At 37.0% G+C, this 16,263-nt stretch overlaps 1 protein-coding gene across 12 annotated transcripts in view; it reads right to left on the minus strand.

The window, feature by feature from the left end:
* Nucleotides 1-2,676: 2,676 nt before the first annotated feature.
* BCLAF3 (BCLAF1 and THRAP3 family member 3) overlaps nucleotides 2,677-16,263 on the minus strand; it is a 51,976-nt gene continuing 38,389 nt past the window's right edge. For 7 of the 12 annotated variants that reach the window (XM_025277231.2, XM_006041386.3, XM_006041390.3 and 4 more), the window contains 3 exons: nucleotides 15,683-15,775; nucleotides 13,129-13,284; nucleotides 2,677-3,703 (listed from right to left, as the gene is read on the minus strand). In XM_025277231.2, coding sequence (XP_025133016.1) covers nucleotides 3,674-3,703; nucleotides 13,129-13,284; nucleotides 15,683-15,775 — 279 coding nt within the window. In that variant the 3' untranslated portion in view covers nucleotides 2,677-3,673. Of the gene's footprint in view, nucleotides 3,704-4,479; nucleotides 4,509-11,539; nucleotides 11,659-13,128; nucleotides 13,285-15,682; nucleotides 15,776-16,263 lie in introns of all 12 variants that reach the window. The other 5 variants (XM_006041388.3, XR_326062.3, XR_326061.3 and 2 more) reach the window with 5 other exon arrangements.

Below are 16,263 nucleotides of genomic sequence, written 5' to 3' on the forward strand. Positions count from 1 at the left end.
GTTGTTTCCACCTTTGGCTTTTGCGAAAAATGCCAGTGAGTAGTTTTTCAGTATCTGCTTTCAGTTTCCGTGGGTATATACATACCTAAGAGCGAAACTGCTACGTCCTATGGTAATTCCATATCTAGCTTATTGAGGAACTTCTGGGCATTTTTCACCATAGTCCTTAAGAGACCATTAAGTAAGTCACACTGTATTCTCTGCAGTCCTTTGTAGAAAATTCTCATCAGCAAGAACTTTACATTGGAGTCAATTTCTTCTTTATGAAATATTATGTTAAGTATCATTAGAAGGGATTAGAATTTGAGGTAAGAATTTGCTTCAGAAAATTACCTGTAAAATTTAATCTAGCTTTTAATATCATAAATGATATGTACAGCAAAAGAAACATGCTCTCTTAATGTTAATAATTCAGGGTTTTAGAAAACATTTTTTGCTTTCTGGGAACAGGATTCTCCTTGTCCTCTAAAATATGTAAAGTTGAATGTCATACAAACTGCAAACACATTTTAAATATGTGTGTGACTATCTACAAAGGCTGAATATACATAAAGTATTATCTCAACTACCAAAATGATAAAGCTCAGAAAAAAACTAATAAAAAATAGCAAAAGTTAGTTTACACTAAATATATATGAGCAGTGTGACTGTTGAATGAATTTTTCTTCCTTTTATATACTATTCTAAATGAATTTAAATTATATATAATTATATCAAATATTATAAATCAATTTATTAAAAGCTAATGCAACACATAAATATGTTTATCCACATTTGATGATGTGGGAGGGACACAGGGAGCAAACCCCTCTGAACTAAGGAGAAGTAGGGTAGCCCTTGGAGGTAAAACCTGTTTCCATAAATTTTTAGTAACAGATATAAAATGGATAGGATGAAATATTACTACTTAAAAAAATGGCTTCCTTTTATAAAAATGATACAACATTCATTGTATTCAACCAGAATACAGAAAAGCACAGTCACTCATAATCCCACCACTTACAAAAATCATCTGAGTTAACAGTGGGTGGGCATGTGTCCTGACCTCTCTCTATCCATGCACAGACAGGACTGATGGTGAAAATTGCTATTTTTAAAAGTTTCATTATTTGAATGCTACAGAAAAATAATTAGAAATGAAACTGAAGGTATTGATGAACATCTGATAAATACAAGGGCTGCTAGGTTCCTAAAAGCACTAAGTCAGTGATTCTCAAACTTGAGCGAGCATCCAAAGCCCCTAGAGGCGTTATTCAGACTGCTGGGCCATCCCCAAGGTTTCTGATCCAGCAGGTTGACAGTGCAGCCAGGAATCTGCATTTCTAACAAGTTCATGGGTGATGCTGATGTTGTTGGTTGGGGAATGATGCTTTGAGAACCACTGCATTAGGTCAAGAAAAAGACTGAAAAACAAGATTTTTTTTCTATTTTATATCACAATCTTAGATACCATAACTTGACATGACACCTGCCCATGAAAGATGAGGTGGTTGGTTCTTAGTCTTCATCCCATTTTCCCCCCACACCACCTCACCCCACCCCCACCATGTCCAAACTGATTGATGTACTTTCATTTCTGTCAAGATTTATAACATTAACATTCTATTCTACAACTCTGATTCCTCGGTTTTAAAATCTTAGTTGTGTATTTTATTGGATTCAGAGTTAGTAATAATAACCATTCCTTTAGCCAAGACTTTGTTGGGGAACCTGGTATCCTCTCTTGTCTGGGTTCCCATTAAGTGTCCAGAACTGGTGCTCACTGGACCCAAAGGCGTATCTTACTCTGTGGGCTTTGGCTTCCCCAGGCTACTTTGCAACCTGGAGAGTGCCTTGTCCTGGTGAATCTTTCCCCTTTCCCTGAGGTCCTGAGACAGTAGCAAATCCCTCACCTTCCCAAGGATTTTCCTTGAGTCTCCTCCACATGACCTGGTCGCAGCATCAGTCCCCCCATCCATACTGGGGCTCCCTATCACTCCAGTTTCTTTGCTCAGTACTACTCAAGGGGTGGGGGGAGCTGCAAGTCACACCACGCCCTGTTGCACTGACATCTTCCCCATTTCCTTGCTTGGTTGCTGCTGGAGAATCTGTGGTTGCCAGTCACTGAGTTTGCTAGATAATAGAAAAGGAGAGTTTCTGATCCTGCTTTACTTTTTCCTCCTTCCTTCCACCTGAAACTATCCCCAACCTTTTTCTAAAAACCACTGAAAAATGTAGGGTTTATTGGATAAAATATGGTCCGTACTATGTATCTACATAATAGTTTTTCTAATTGAAAAAATATATCCTCCAAAATATTTATAGTAGTTTTCTATGATAAGATTATGGCTGATCTTTTACAAACTGAAATTTATATTGACTTTACATGTAGATATAAGAAATAATCCAGAGATCCTATGTACGCTTTACCCAGATTTCGCCAACCCATCAGATTTTAAAAGCAGCAAAACCACCAACAGAATAGTGCCTCTTGAGGTCTGTGAAACCAGTAAGAAAGAAATGTGACCAGGAGATGCTCAACCAGGAATGCCAATTTCTCTCTCAACCTTTAGTATATTATGTTTGGTCTTTGTTAAGTACAAAGAAGTGGTTTAAACATCAACAGGTCATACCTAGGGCTGTAATTCTCATACGAAATTAATGTTCTCACAAACTGGCAAGTAATTGCTTCAAGCAGAAGGAGCAATAGTATTTTATTTCATTACAATTAAACATTTGACAAAAATGTAAGTGGGAATGTATATTATTATTAAGCAGAACACAGAAAACAAAGAAACAAGGTATTGAGACTTAAAATATCATTGAAAGTCCCATCGATGTTATCTTACACATTGTAGGTACTCAATACAACTGAACTGAAAACTTTATAATATGTGCTTGCAAAATGTGTAATGCTGTAGTAAAGTACAATTTCCAAATATGAGATTTTTGTCTGTCAATTTTTTAAAAGCCTTTAAAAATATGATACGCACAAGCTTACCCTGAGGGAAAGTAAGATGGAATATATAGATTATAAAACCTTTATGTATTTTTCACAATAGCATTTTGAAACTGGAAAAGAACAAATAGTTGTGGAAAAAAAATTGAATTAACCAATTACTAAAAATTCAGTGCACTCATAACTACCTGATGGAAAATTTGAAGCACCTTTTTTGCGCTTTCTTATGTCATAATATGAAATGTATGAAGTATATAGACCTCGATCTTCAGAAGCTTAAGAAAACTTCAAGTTGTAAGCCAAAATGTCATCAGAAAAAGAAAAATCTGATATAAAAATTGCTATGTAAGGCCACTGTTTAAAGTTCTTTCATGTACAGACACTATACAATTTATACTTTGTTTTATTTCATAAGCAAAACTTTCAACATAGAAATGTCTGGATATAACTCAATTCTCTATGAAACCATGCTCAGAGAAAAATGCATCAACAAATAATGCCCCTTTGAGACTTTTTGCAAAAGAAGCTGTAGTTAATACAACTTTTAAATTGAATACTGTAATTTAAAAGCAATTGTTAGGTGTAAAAAAGTTGCAGCATTCCACTACAGAAAAATAAAATTATTTTATCAAGAAAGTTACAGTATTAGTGCTTTAGTGCCAATTCTAACTCTTGATAAAAAGATGCTCCCAAATATCGTCCTGTAGTGTCGTTTCCATTTATAACAATTTCCGATTAGATTGCTGGGTCAATGTTTGTATATTCCTATTGAGAGAAAACAGGAGAAATACGGTCTTCAAAAGAATTGTCGGTTCAAACATCTGAGCTAGAGTTTTGTTTACACTCCAATTTTCAAAATATTTTAATTAATATATTACCACTTGTACTCAAGATCCCCACAAAGCTATATATATATATAATATATATATATATATATATACACACACACACACACACACACACACACATATACCCAAAGACAGAAAGTAACAACAAAACATATCAAAGCAGCTATCAAATGGTGTCAGTAGGACAAAGAATATATGGCACTCAATAGGCTAGTATTAGTAAGTTAATGAAAACAGCATTTTGCTACTTAGGTGAGTTTCATTGGGGACATCCCTGACAGAAAAATCAAGACTCTTAAACCTTAGTCTCTCAAAAACAGACCCCAATGTGACACGCACACAACCTTTATCTTTGTCATCATATGGTATCTAATTCTAAAACTATATGGACTCTTCTAGCTTAACTGATAACAGCAGAGAAAGCTATTAGAGGGGTTAAAGCTTTCTTGCTTTTGGATGGTTACCTACATTGTACGAAGATGTATGGTTTCAATAAACACAGGAAAAGGAATTCACAATAACAATAAGACTATGACTTAACAAATGTGAATTCTATACTGTGATGCTATGCAAAATATTAAATTACCAACCACAAACTGGACACAGGACCATGCAATTAATAAAAGAGCAAAAATGGTAGAATGGCATGTTTTTCTGGGACATTAAAAAACTTATTAATACATATAGCCTTACCTTTTAACTAGGATCTTATATTATTAAAACTGAAAAAAATTTAAAAGTTTATTTATTTTTTGGCACTTATATTTGTATGGAAACGTCTAATTCCAAACAAAAACAGTACTGATGAAAATTCTTTCTATTTTGATTAATGAAATGTTCAAAATACATACATATATATTTTTGTCAACATCATTCCTTTAAATAGAGCCAGAGTTCACTGTATCCTATTTCTTTACTCATTATATAATATAAATAGCATTTACATTGATCTTCAAATAAACTATCTGTTGCCTACTAACAACTTTAAAAATAAACATTAACTGTAATAATTCTGAAAAACTTCAACTTAAACATTTTGTTTGTAAAAATGTGTAATTATTCTGCATCACCTTCACCCCTGACATGGCTTCTTCTACACTCACTCTCAGATTGATCCCTACATTCTTCCAATTATTTGAAAACCTATGTTAAGTAGAATGCTGAACTAGACATATGAGTTAGTTAGACCTAGATGAACCACCCTCGTCGAGGTGTTCATAACCTGACACTTGTGTCACTGCAAGTATTTCCTTTTTGGTCTTCCTCCATTTTGCCTCCTCCTGGAACCTGCCCACCAAGCCCTCAGCCTCAGACAGTTTTCTCCTTCTCAGTCTAGGAAGACGTTCTACTGCTACCACCTCATGTCCTCTCTTTTCTACCCAGATTTCCAGGTCCTCTATAATTTGCATACCCCTGTCTCTATCCAACTCTACATTCTACTGACAAAAATGGATCTTTGGCTGTACTGCTTCTAAGTCCTGCTCTCCAAGGCTCAGCTTACAACTTCCCTCCTCGGTAAAGACAGTAGAAATCACAATACTTAGCATATACTCCCTGACCATTTCTAACATCCTGATCTTTCCCACCTCTCTCCAGGCACTTCCACCTGTGGAAACAAGCTCTTCAAAAATGTGGCTGTGCAGAAAAGAGTGAACATAGCATACCTGACTGCTATCCTCTGAAAGGCCTGCTTATAAAGCTGGCCTTTGGCTGGCATCTAAGAACTTAGATTTCGGGAAGTTCTCACCATCGATGAGTGCATAAATTGTGCAAACAACATGGTCTATGCTGAACATCTGCTTTCTAGCTCAGAGTCTGGAATGTGGTATGTGCCTGGCGGGGGCTACCTACATGACCACCATTGGGCCCTGAGTCTCTACCGAGATTCCCTGCTTGGCAACATTTCACGCGTGCCCCTTAACAGCTCACTGTTCGGGGTCTCAGGCACATCCTGTGTGACTCCACTGGGATGGGACTCTTGAAAACCTGCACCCACTGTCCTCTGAACTTCGTCTGTGCACCTCTCTGTGCTGACTGTGCTGTGCGGCATCCGCTGAACATCACAGCTACCAGTGTCGCCACAGGCTGCATCCTCTGATTCCTCCTAGTGAATCACTGAACCTGGGGTGGTTCTCGGGACCCCTGACACAACTGCTGCTGTACACTAACTTTTTAGAGCTATAGATGTGTATATGTATGTGTTTGTGTGTGTTGTGATTAGATTCCATTCAACAAGCATTTTAAAAGACAGACTACTATGAAAGGTAGTAGGGGGAGACATGACACTAATGAGGTTCCCTCTATCCTCAAGGAGTTGATCAACTATTTGGGGAAATAGAAAGGTAAGAAGCAACGGTTAGAGACCAAATGAAGCAAGAGCTAAAGAGGGGGCTTTCATAAGACTTTACAGTGGATCTTAAAAGGAAAGAGGGGGTTTAATAAGAAAAGAATGGGGATCTGGAGGCAATTTCTAGTCAAGAGACCGGCATGAATAAAGATAAAAATACATGAAACATATTATGCTCCAAAAAACAGAGGGCACATGGGAAAATGTGGTTAGAAAGGCAGCTTAGAGCTGGACCTGGCTAACAAGTCTGGTCTCTTTTTTTTAATAGGCAACAGAATCCTTGGAAGATGTTTGCACAAGAGTGATATGACTCAGGCTGTGTTTTGGGACAATTAACTGTGTTACTAGCAAAGGGACAGAATAAACAAATCACAGGAGGTGAGAGAGCAAGTTGGAGGCTCTAAAGATTCCCCGAAAAGCCCCGGAATACCTAAGAATGCAACACACAGCAAAGGTGGCATTTCTAGTTGGGGAGGGGAGGACAAACTACTCAATAAGCAGTGTTAGAAAAACTGACCATCCATTGGGAAAAAAATTAGATCCTGACCTTATATTGTTTCATAAAGACAAATTCTAAAAGGAACAAGTATTTATATATTGAAAAAATTAACCATAAAACTACTTAAAGGAAACACAGTAAGGTATTTTTTTATAAGCACAAACATGATATGAAATCTAAAAGATACAGGATTAACCTGATAGATTCATGAAAATTTACCAGGTCGGTAATGTAAAAGCCACCATAAAAGCTAATTCATGTTGATATATGGCAAAACCAATACAATATTGTAAAGTTAAAAAATAAAATAAAATAAAAAAGAAAAAAAAATTTCACACACACACACACACACACACACAAAAGCCGACAAATATAAAATAAATAGCAGCAAAATGCGTGACAAGTTAATGCCCTCAGTAAATCAAAAGCTCCCACAAAGCAGTAAGAAAAAGTACCAACCCTCAACAGAAACACTGGTAGAGCACAGAAATAAAGAAACTGAGAGAAGAAATACAAATGACCAGTAACACATAAAAAATATGTTCACATCATTAGTAACTGAAGAAAGGCATATGAGAACTATTTTCTGCTATTAGACTGACAACGGGTAATAGAGATTAATAATGTGGCGTGCTAGCTAGGCATAGGTAAACAGGCCTTTTCATGTGCTTCTGGTGAAAACAAAAATGAGGAAAAATGAAGCCACGGCAAGATACCAAAATGTCAATGTGCTCAGTTGCTTTACAGAAGAAAAAACCTGTAAACTATCCCTAAGTCATCAACAGCAACAATGCATCCTGCGCCTGCAATGCAGGAGACCTGGGTTCGACTCCTAGGTGGGGAAGATTCCCTGGAAAGAAAACAGCTATACCCATTCCGGTATTCTTGCCTGGAGAATTCCATGTGACTGTATATAGTCCATGGGGTCACAAAGAGTGGGACATGACTGAGTGACTTTAACTTTTTTAAGTCATCAACAGAGGCATGGTTAAGTAAGTCAGCAATCATCAAACTGGGGTAACACATACTCTTAGGGGTATATGATGATTTTCCAGAGTGTATGTGGATACAGACAGTTTGGAGGGGATTAATTTCCAGACCTTCAAATGCTCAATGCTTGCTTTCCATAATTAATCTGCCTGTACAATGGGTTAAGGCTGATTCCCTTCCTTTTTATACTAGAAAGATATACTTTTATACTAGAAAGATACACCTTCTTATCCTGAATCTTAGTACTTTGCATTACCTGGGGCCCCTCCCCCCAAAAAAGGGGCACCTGGAAATACTGGTGATGGTGTAAAGAAAGTGAATCAACCCTGCTGCTGCTGCTAAGTCGCTTCAGTCATGTCCGACTCTGTGCGACCCCACAGACAGCAGCGCACCAGGCTCCCCCGTCCCTGGGATTCTCCAGGCAAGAACACTGGAGTGAGTTGCCATTTCCTCCTCCAATGCATGAAAGTGAAAAGTGAAAGTGAAGTCACTCAGTTGTGTCCGACTCTTCGAGACCCCATGGACTGCAGTCTACCAGGCTCCTCTGCCCATGGGATTTTCCAGGCAAGAGTACTGGAGTGGGTTGCCATTGCCTTCTCCAGAATCAACCCTAGTAGCTAGTAATAAAGATCATACTTCTGCAAGTCAGATGCTTTCCATTTTTTTGCCTTATTTTAATTGTAGGAGGACAAAATCAACCTGTCAGTAAAAGAATATTCAAATACTTTTTGATGACAGATCACTAAGTGATTTTCTGGCCTATAATTGAGAGTGAGTCCAAAGAACTGAGTGGCACTGCTATAATAAAAGTCCTTTCATTTCCAGCTATACAATCCTATAAACAAGTTTTCTCAGGACTTATATCTACAAAAAGAAAAAATACATTAGAATCGATAATTGAACAATATTATCCTATACACTCTACTAGTAATAAGTAATATTTATCTATGAACACACAAACTAATTGAAAAGAGAAATGCATTTCCAATAAAACTTTTGTTTAATCACTACTTAACAAAATCTGTAATATATTTATAATATTGTGATCAACTATATTATTAATTCAATCCAAACTAATAGTCATAGAAATCTATTAATATTATCTGTCAAATTTTATTTGCTGAGCACTAAAAGACTTTCAAAGTTAAAAGTCTATGGGGAAAATGGGATCCAAATTCAAGGTAAAAAAAAGTCTGCATATTTTAAAAAATGGATGCTAGTTATCGAATTCCTGTGGTGTGTAGGTTCACCAAAGAGATTTAAAATGATGATGTAACAATTTTACTTAAGATTCTCTCTTTATAATATGCCATAAATTATATCCTATATAACAAATTAAAATTATGATAAAAACGTATTAGATACCAACCTAAAAATGTACAGGGAGGTAGATAATTTTTTGTACTTTTAGGGTATGTAAGCAAAAGAAGTTTGAAAAACACTGAAGTAAATAAGACATCCACAGAGTGGAATGACATGCAGTGAATTGGAACAATAGATGAGTTAAATAGGAACACCTGGGACAATTGTAGTCAAAGAATTAGGAGGGTGAGGAGGACAAGTTTCTAGCCTGGCTGGCTAGCTGTGAGAGCTACGGACCCTGAGGAGAAATCAGTGGTCTGGGGAGAACAGCAAGTGTGATTTTACTTTTAACATCTTGAGATATAATTCACATACCATATACTTCACCCATTTAAAAATACAATCAATGGTTTTTAGTGTATTCACAGAGTTGTGCAACCATCACAATCATTACTTCTTTTGTGCCCCAGCATCCTTCAACTCGAGGGATACAGCAGGAGCATAATAGGTTCTTGTTGATTCATCTGATCTTGGTTCCTGCTCTATCTTTGTACCTCATGACCCCTGTGTTTTTTTCCAACCCCCAAAGCCATGAATCTCAGTCTCTAGCTTCCTCTCCACAGTGTTTCTTTCTGCTCTCTCCTTCCCCTCTTCCTATCCATTTTCAGAAGAGCTCTGGTAGGCACTGAGCTGACAGGTACCTGGGGACTCCTGGAGTCTAGGACGCTGAGGAGCTGCATGTTTTCCTGACCAAATGCAGTTTTTCAGAGGCAATGTTCCCAGAGGGGGCTTCATGAATTCTGAATAGCTTCTCCGTCCTACTCTGGTACATAGTCAGACAGACCCTCAAGAGTTTCTGGAAACTTTTTATGATGAGCAGAGAATATTTCATGGGGGCACTTATGAATGACAGTGAATAAAAGTCTCTTTCCAGGGGGTAACAGACACTTCTCCTATCTCCTCATCTTCTAGCCCAAGCACAGAATCCAAGACAAAGGAAACATAATAAAATGGAATTTGGGTGCCAGAATTGGGTTAATATGACAAGTGCATGATGAATGAGGAGGAAGCATTTTAGTTTTGCATGTTCCTAACACTGCCTTGGAATCTTACTACTTTGTAGGCAGCTAGGAAGCTAAAGTAGTTTAGGGAAGCCATGACAGTTCTGGTAAATGGACAAAATATATTAGGAGCACATCAAGGATCTCCCCTACTCCTCCCTGAAACTGTTTGGTACTGGACACAAGAAGCACATGTCTGATGGCACAGTAACCAGACTGTACTACAGATGAACATGATAAGAACGTCAAGCTATGAATGATCAGCCTCGACAATTCAACATGGTCGGAGAGTGAGGAATCCAGACAAGATCACTGTAAACCTTCCTGGTGGACTTTGAGGCATATGTGAACACATTGGATCATATCTAATTTCAGAATCAAGAAGCTCCAGGACACCTAGATTAATTAATTAACCAAGCATCCTTAACCTAGCTGGTGGTCTAATAATGAAAATAATGAACTGCTTAGTAGGTCAAAAAAGCCAAAGCAGGGTACAGATGCTGCCTGGACTGAGGTTTCTCTCCAGGGCAGGAGCTTCAAAGTACCCCCCCCACCCCCAATGCTAAAGCTTGGGATGAAGCAACACTGGAAGAAATCAAAGACTCCAGGACTTCACTTCTTTTCTGTAGGGCATGAAAGTCAAGGTAAAATGGAAGACTAGGTCTACACTACCAGTTGGTACTATGGAGTGGGATTCCAGAGTAGCACTATATTACTAGGACATCCCTAAGGCGAAGTTAGTCTTAAGTACCTTAGTTCAGACCCTGACAGAAACAGAGCAGTTTGTGATGCCTCATTCCTTTCCCTAAAGTTCAGGAGAGTGTGGAGCCCAACTGTCAAGAAGGATGCTAATAGTAAGGTGCTTGATTTCATGCCATGCTCAGAGAGGTGGACATAAGTTCAAACAAAAATTGATACAAAGTCTGGCTATGACTTGCAGGCATTGACAGTAGCCAGGCTAGAAAAGCTCATGTCAAAGTAGCTACTAAACAAACATCTTTGAAGTAGTACCCAGAATGGTAGGCCCGAGAAAAAGAGTAGTAGACACTGTTTTATTAAAAAATCTAGTGTATGGGGACAACTTCTAAAGCACTCAGTTGGCAGTGAAATGCAAGAAGAAGGTAAAGCCACGATCTGCCTGGGACCCTAACTACAACCACTATATCCTAGATAATACAAAAAGCCTAATCCCTAAAGATTGGAGACCCATAGCAGGTTGTGGCTCTTTCCAGGACAAACTTGTTATGTCCTAAGATGAAGGCTTGATATCTGGTTTCTACAGGCTATTAAGTAAAGCTGGCAGGCAATGTGGTCTGGAAGAACAGGGTGGCCAGCAGGAGTGAAACAAGCTGAGGCAAAGAAAAGGATGAGGAAATGGGGCAAATTCACTGAGCATACAGACACTGCAGGCTGAGGCAAACAGTCAAGTGAGCACTCAGGAGCCCAAAATCATCTAAAAAACACAGGTAAAAATGGAGCTAATTGAAGCTAACACTCAAAGTTCTGCACAGAGCTAACAAAAGACAAACACATGCTATGTACATGAAACCCAACCTTGCAATTGAGGAAAAGGCTTGCCTCAGCCTTCCTTCTCGAGTGGGGATCAATGACCAGCTTCCCTGAGAACAGCCAGGCTGCCACCTTTGACTGGGGACGCATGCCTAGAAGATCTGCTGCAAAGAAACTTGTCACATGAGACAGGAAGAGAAGCAGCACCTTGATCCAACATATGGGAAGTGTTTGAAAGGGGAAAATGACTTCAGTCACTCTCACATTTTTAAACAAGAGATAGCTTTCATAACACTAAGAGTGACAGACACAGTGAAATTAAAAACCTTTTAAGGTAGTCAGTTAAAATTGAAGGGTGGGAGAAGTTACAGAAGATATTCTATTCAACTCGAAAACTTCAATAAAAAAACAATTGTTAACTCCATTCTACTGGTCTACTTATTTTGAAAAATAAGTTTTACTAAAATCACTAAGTAAGCTCAGTGTAAAGGCTTTACCAGCATGAATATTTATGGGAACACTGAAGGTTAGAAAATTTATAAAGCTACAACTAGATTATTTGATAGTAACATTAGATATACATCTACTTCTCAAAAGAAAATATTAGCCCCAAATAATTAACAAAAACGAGTCAAAAATTGACAAACATGCCTCACATAACACTAAAATGCTATTGTTCTCATTTCAAATATTTGCAAAAGTTATTTTTATATAGGGCACCCCACTCCAGTACTCTTGCCTGGAAAATCCCATGGATGGAGGAGCCTGGTAGGCTGCAGTCCATGGGGGTCGCGAAGAGTCGGAGACGACTGAGCGACTTCACTTTCACTTTTCACTTTCATGCATTGGAGACGGAAGTGGCAACCCACTCCAGTGTTCTTGCCTGGCGAATCCCAGGGACGGGGGAGCCTGGCGGGCTGCCGTCTATGGGGTCACACAGAGTCGGACACGACTGAAGCGACTTAGCAGCAGCAGCATGCTGCATTTTCAAATGCCAAAATGGCAAGTTTAAATAAAATCAATCCACAACTAAAGAGTACACAATCCAAATTATCAAGTAGTGAAACTTTTTATTAATAGTAAGAGTTAGCATATAGTAATGATGGTTGCACAGTGCTGTGAATATAAGTAGTGCCACTGAATTGTATAAAAATGGTTAAAATGGCAAATTTTGTTATATGTATTTTATCACAAAAAAACAAATGAATGGGGAAAAAGAAAAGTTAGTGTATTTTGTAATTATATGCCATTTTTATGTAGTCAATTCAATATTTTTTGGTACTTAGAAAATTCACATTGTATTAGGCTAAAATGTATCAGATACTAAGTCTTTACCCAAATTTCCATTTCAAAGATTAACCATAGGACAGAAATTCTAAACTGTTCAAACAGCTGGCATATTTAAAGTATTTGAGGTATAATAGCCAAGGCATTTTAAAATTAAGTGGTCTCACAAATCTTTTACCATTATTCCTTTAAGTTTTTCTTCAACTATCATGCAATAAAGACTTTGATACGTAGGCTGCTTCTTAGGTCAAAATTTAATTTAAAAACCTGAATTTATCTATTAAACATAGATACTTTAGGAGTTCTAAAGTCACTCAACATTTTTAAATGATAATAATCCAACTAACCTTTTTTCCCCTCAGTAATCTTTCTCTGAATTTATTAGTGATAAATCCCCTTGGACCAGCGAACCGTAAACGCTGATATTTAGCCTGAATGTACAAGCTCTTCTGTACTAGGTCTGATTTATGTTGGAAATGAAATCTGCCACCTCTAAAGTTGGTCTGTAAAGGAAAAAAATAATTAAATGTTAAAACTACAGCTTCCAAATCTACTTTATTAGTATAAGAAAGGGCAAAAGGTCTGGAACTTAGGCTGCCCTTAATTCTAGGTATTACAGGTATTTAAAGGGAAAAGGTTAATGATAGTAATAAAGTATGTTTTCCTCAAATTAGCTTCTTAGTTCATTTTGTAGTAATAATTTTAAAAATATTTTATATAAAATGAATATTTTAAACTACTAAGTTAAATTTTTAAATTCTTGAAATTTATCATACTAAGAAAAACACAACTTTAAAAACTTCAGAATTATTGTTCTGATTCATAGTGAAATATATCAAATCCCAAATGGGTGGAGGAAGTATCAACATCTACTTGAGAATCAAAAACTCTCTTAACTTTATCCTTGTCAGTAATTTTGAGTCAATCTTTCTTTACCATAAAAATCCCACTACTGCACATATTTCCAAGATAAGAGCTATGCTTAACAAGACATTTCCTGGCCTGTATACTGTCCAGTATTACAACAGACATAGAGGACAATGAGTATTTGTATGTCTCATGTGGGAAATATACAACTGGTATCTTACAAAGGAGTAATTTTTAAAATTAAGTAGATTCCTCTTTCTGCGATGATTTCACAAATGGGTACATTATGCATAATGAAGAATAGTTTATTAAAAAGTATTTATGCCAGGCCTATTATTTTCTTAAGCTACAAACAATTTCAGGTGAAACAGAATTATAACTTGATACATCAGAGCTAATCTTGTGATTTACATTCCCATTTTTACACATCTAATAAGGTAATTACTATCTGACTCTGAATTAGTCCAATTTTTGTAAAAAGTAAATTTTAATGAAATAGCTCCTTTTCTTAGGAAGGATTATTTCATCTCCTTTTAATGTTAAAGAATTTTCCCTTAAGGAGAATGGATAACAGGAAATAGGTCTTACAAGTCTTAGAAGAATTACTACAAGCAAGTACATATGACCAATGAGAAGTGCAACATGTAGGAAACACTTAAATCTGAAAGTCTTCCTACACTGTCTCTGAGTTATGCAGACATTACATTTTTAGTTTTATACCTCATTGCTCAACAGATTAAAAGATGGTATGAAACATGTTTATATATTCTATGGCCCTAGCTATTATCTTTTAATATTTATTTATTTGGCTGTGCTGGGTCTCAGTCGCAGCATACGGGATCTTCACTCTTTGTTGCTGGCAAGCAGGTTCTTTTAATTATGGCATGTGGGATCTTTTTAGTTGCAGCATGTGGAATCTTTAGTTGTGGCACGAGAATTCTTAGTTGCAGCATATGGGATATAGGTCCCTGACCAGGGATTGAACTCGGGTCCCCTGCATTGGGAGCGTGGAGTCTTAGCCACTAGGCCACCAGTGAAGTCCCCTATTTTTTATTTTTGAAAACCTAATGTCACACATGCTTTTAGGTACATGAACCATTAGTTAAAAATTTTATCTAGGCAATGGCTACAAATTGTGTTACTCCCACTGAAAAAAATTTGACATCTAGAAATTTTGACTTAGGAAGCCAAGGTATTAACAGAAGATCACTCAAGTACACTCCTAGTCTATGGTCTGGAGATCATTTATACTACCTTTCTTGTCATACTAACTTCCTCCTAGTGAGCTAACTGCTCTAGACAAACTGCCTGCTACTTTCACCAAAAAAACCTCAGGTTCTTTTCTTTTTTAGGGGAGGGGAAAGAGACACTGTTGAGTGGAAAAAATATGAAAAAAGGATTTATCAAAATTCAGTCAAAATGGATTTTAAAACCACCCCAACTTCTGAAAGCAAGGAGAGAGAAATATAATACTTTGCACTATAATTCTTATTCCATGTTTGAGGCATGAATTGTTCCTGAAAAACAAACATGTCAGTTGATTAAAAGTAACACTGACATCAGACATAGCTGTACAAGTAATTGTAATGTGATGAAATATGTGTTAACAAAGCATGTGGGACCAGAGACTTTCTCTGATGATCTGGAAGACCTGTGAGGGTTGTGTGTCTAAGGGCAGGGTTTCTTAATCGGTGAATCCTGGAGAAGGTTCTATAACTATGCGATTACATCTTAGAGGTAAAGGGGCAGGATCTTGTCTGCCTCTCCACCTACAGCCACTCCATCTAGATCTGTTTTATGTATTTGAGTTTCCATGTAATATCTGAAAAAGGGTTCCACTGGTAAAATATATTTGAAAATCAAATTCTGAGGAAAGGGGTCATCATGAAACTGATTACAGTTAACTATAATCCAGAAATACTAAAGCTATTACTTCAAAAATCACATAAAGAACTTTTAATTTACTAGCACTTAGAACATTATGTTCTAAAGCAAAAACCTAAAGCAGGAATTAGATGGAAAATAGCACTCTACCTTAAAAGGTCTTCTAAAGCCTCTTGTATTTTGATTGTTTTCCTCAACAAATGGTCTGTGAGTAATGACATCTTTTTTCTGCATAGTATCACTCTGCATGAAAAAAGTTATTAGTATGGGTTAATATATTTTAAATTTTATTTTTAAAAGTTCAACATTAAAAAAAATACACAATTTTTTTTTGGCTGTGCCCCATGGCATGTAAGATCTTAGTTCCCTGACCAGGGATCAAACCCGCACCCCCCTACACTGGAAGTGCAGTCTTAATCACTGGACAGCCAGGAAGGCCCCCAAAATATACATTTTTAAATGCATGGGATTAAGAACACAGAACATGTAGCTTAGCTGTACGAACATACACACATCTTCCTTTATGTAACCTATGCTAGTTTGTGAAGGACTAGTTTAATTCATGAATGTGAGAATCGTTAACAAAATACACACTTTTGCATTAACACAGTCTGTGACTTTTAGAAAAGGGGACTGTAAATCTAGTATTTACTCAAGGCATCCAGAAGAGAAACAAACTCATTATTACTAGGAATTGCTAAAGTTCCCACTGACCAAGAACATAAATTCTC

The sequence above is a fragment of the Bubalus bubalis genome, chromosome X (assembly GCF_019923935.1).
Source record: "Bubalus bubalis isolate 160015118507 breed Murrah chromosome X, NDDB_SH_1, whole genome shotgun sequence".
Classification (NCBI taxonomy): Eukaryota; Metazoa; Chordata; class Mammalia; order Artiodactyla; family Bovidae; genus Bubalus; species Bubalus bubalis.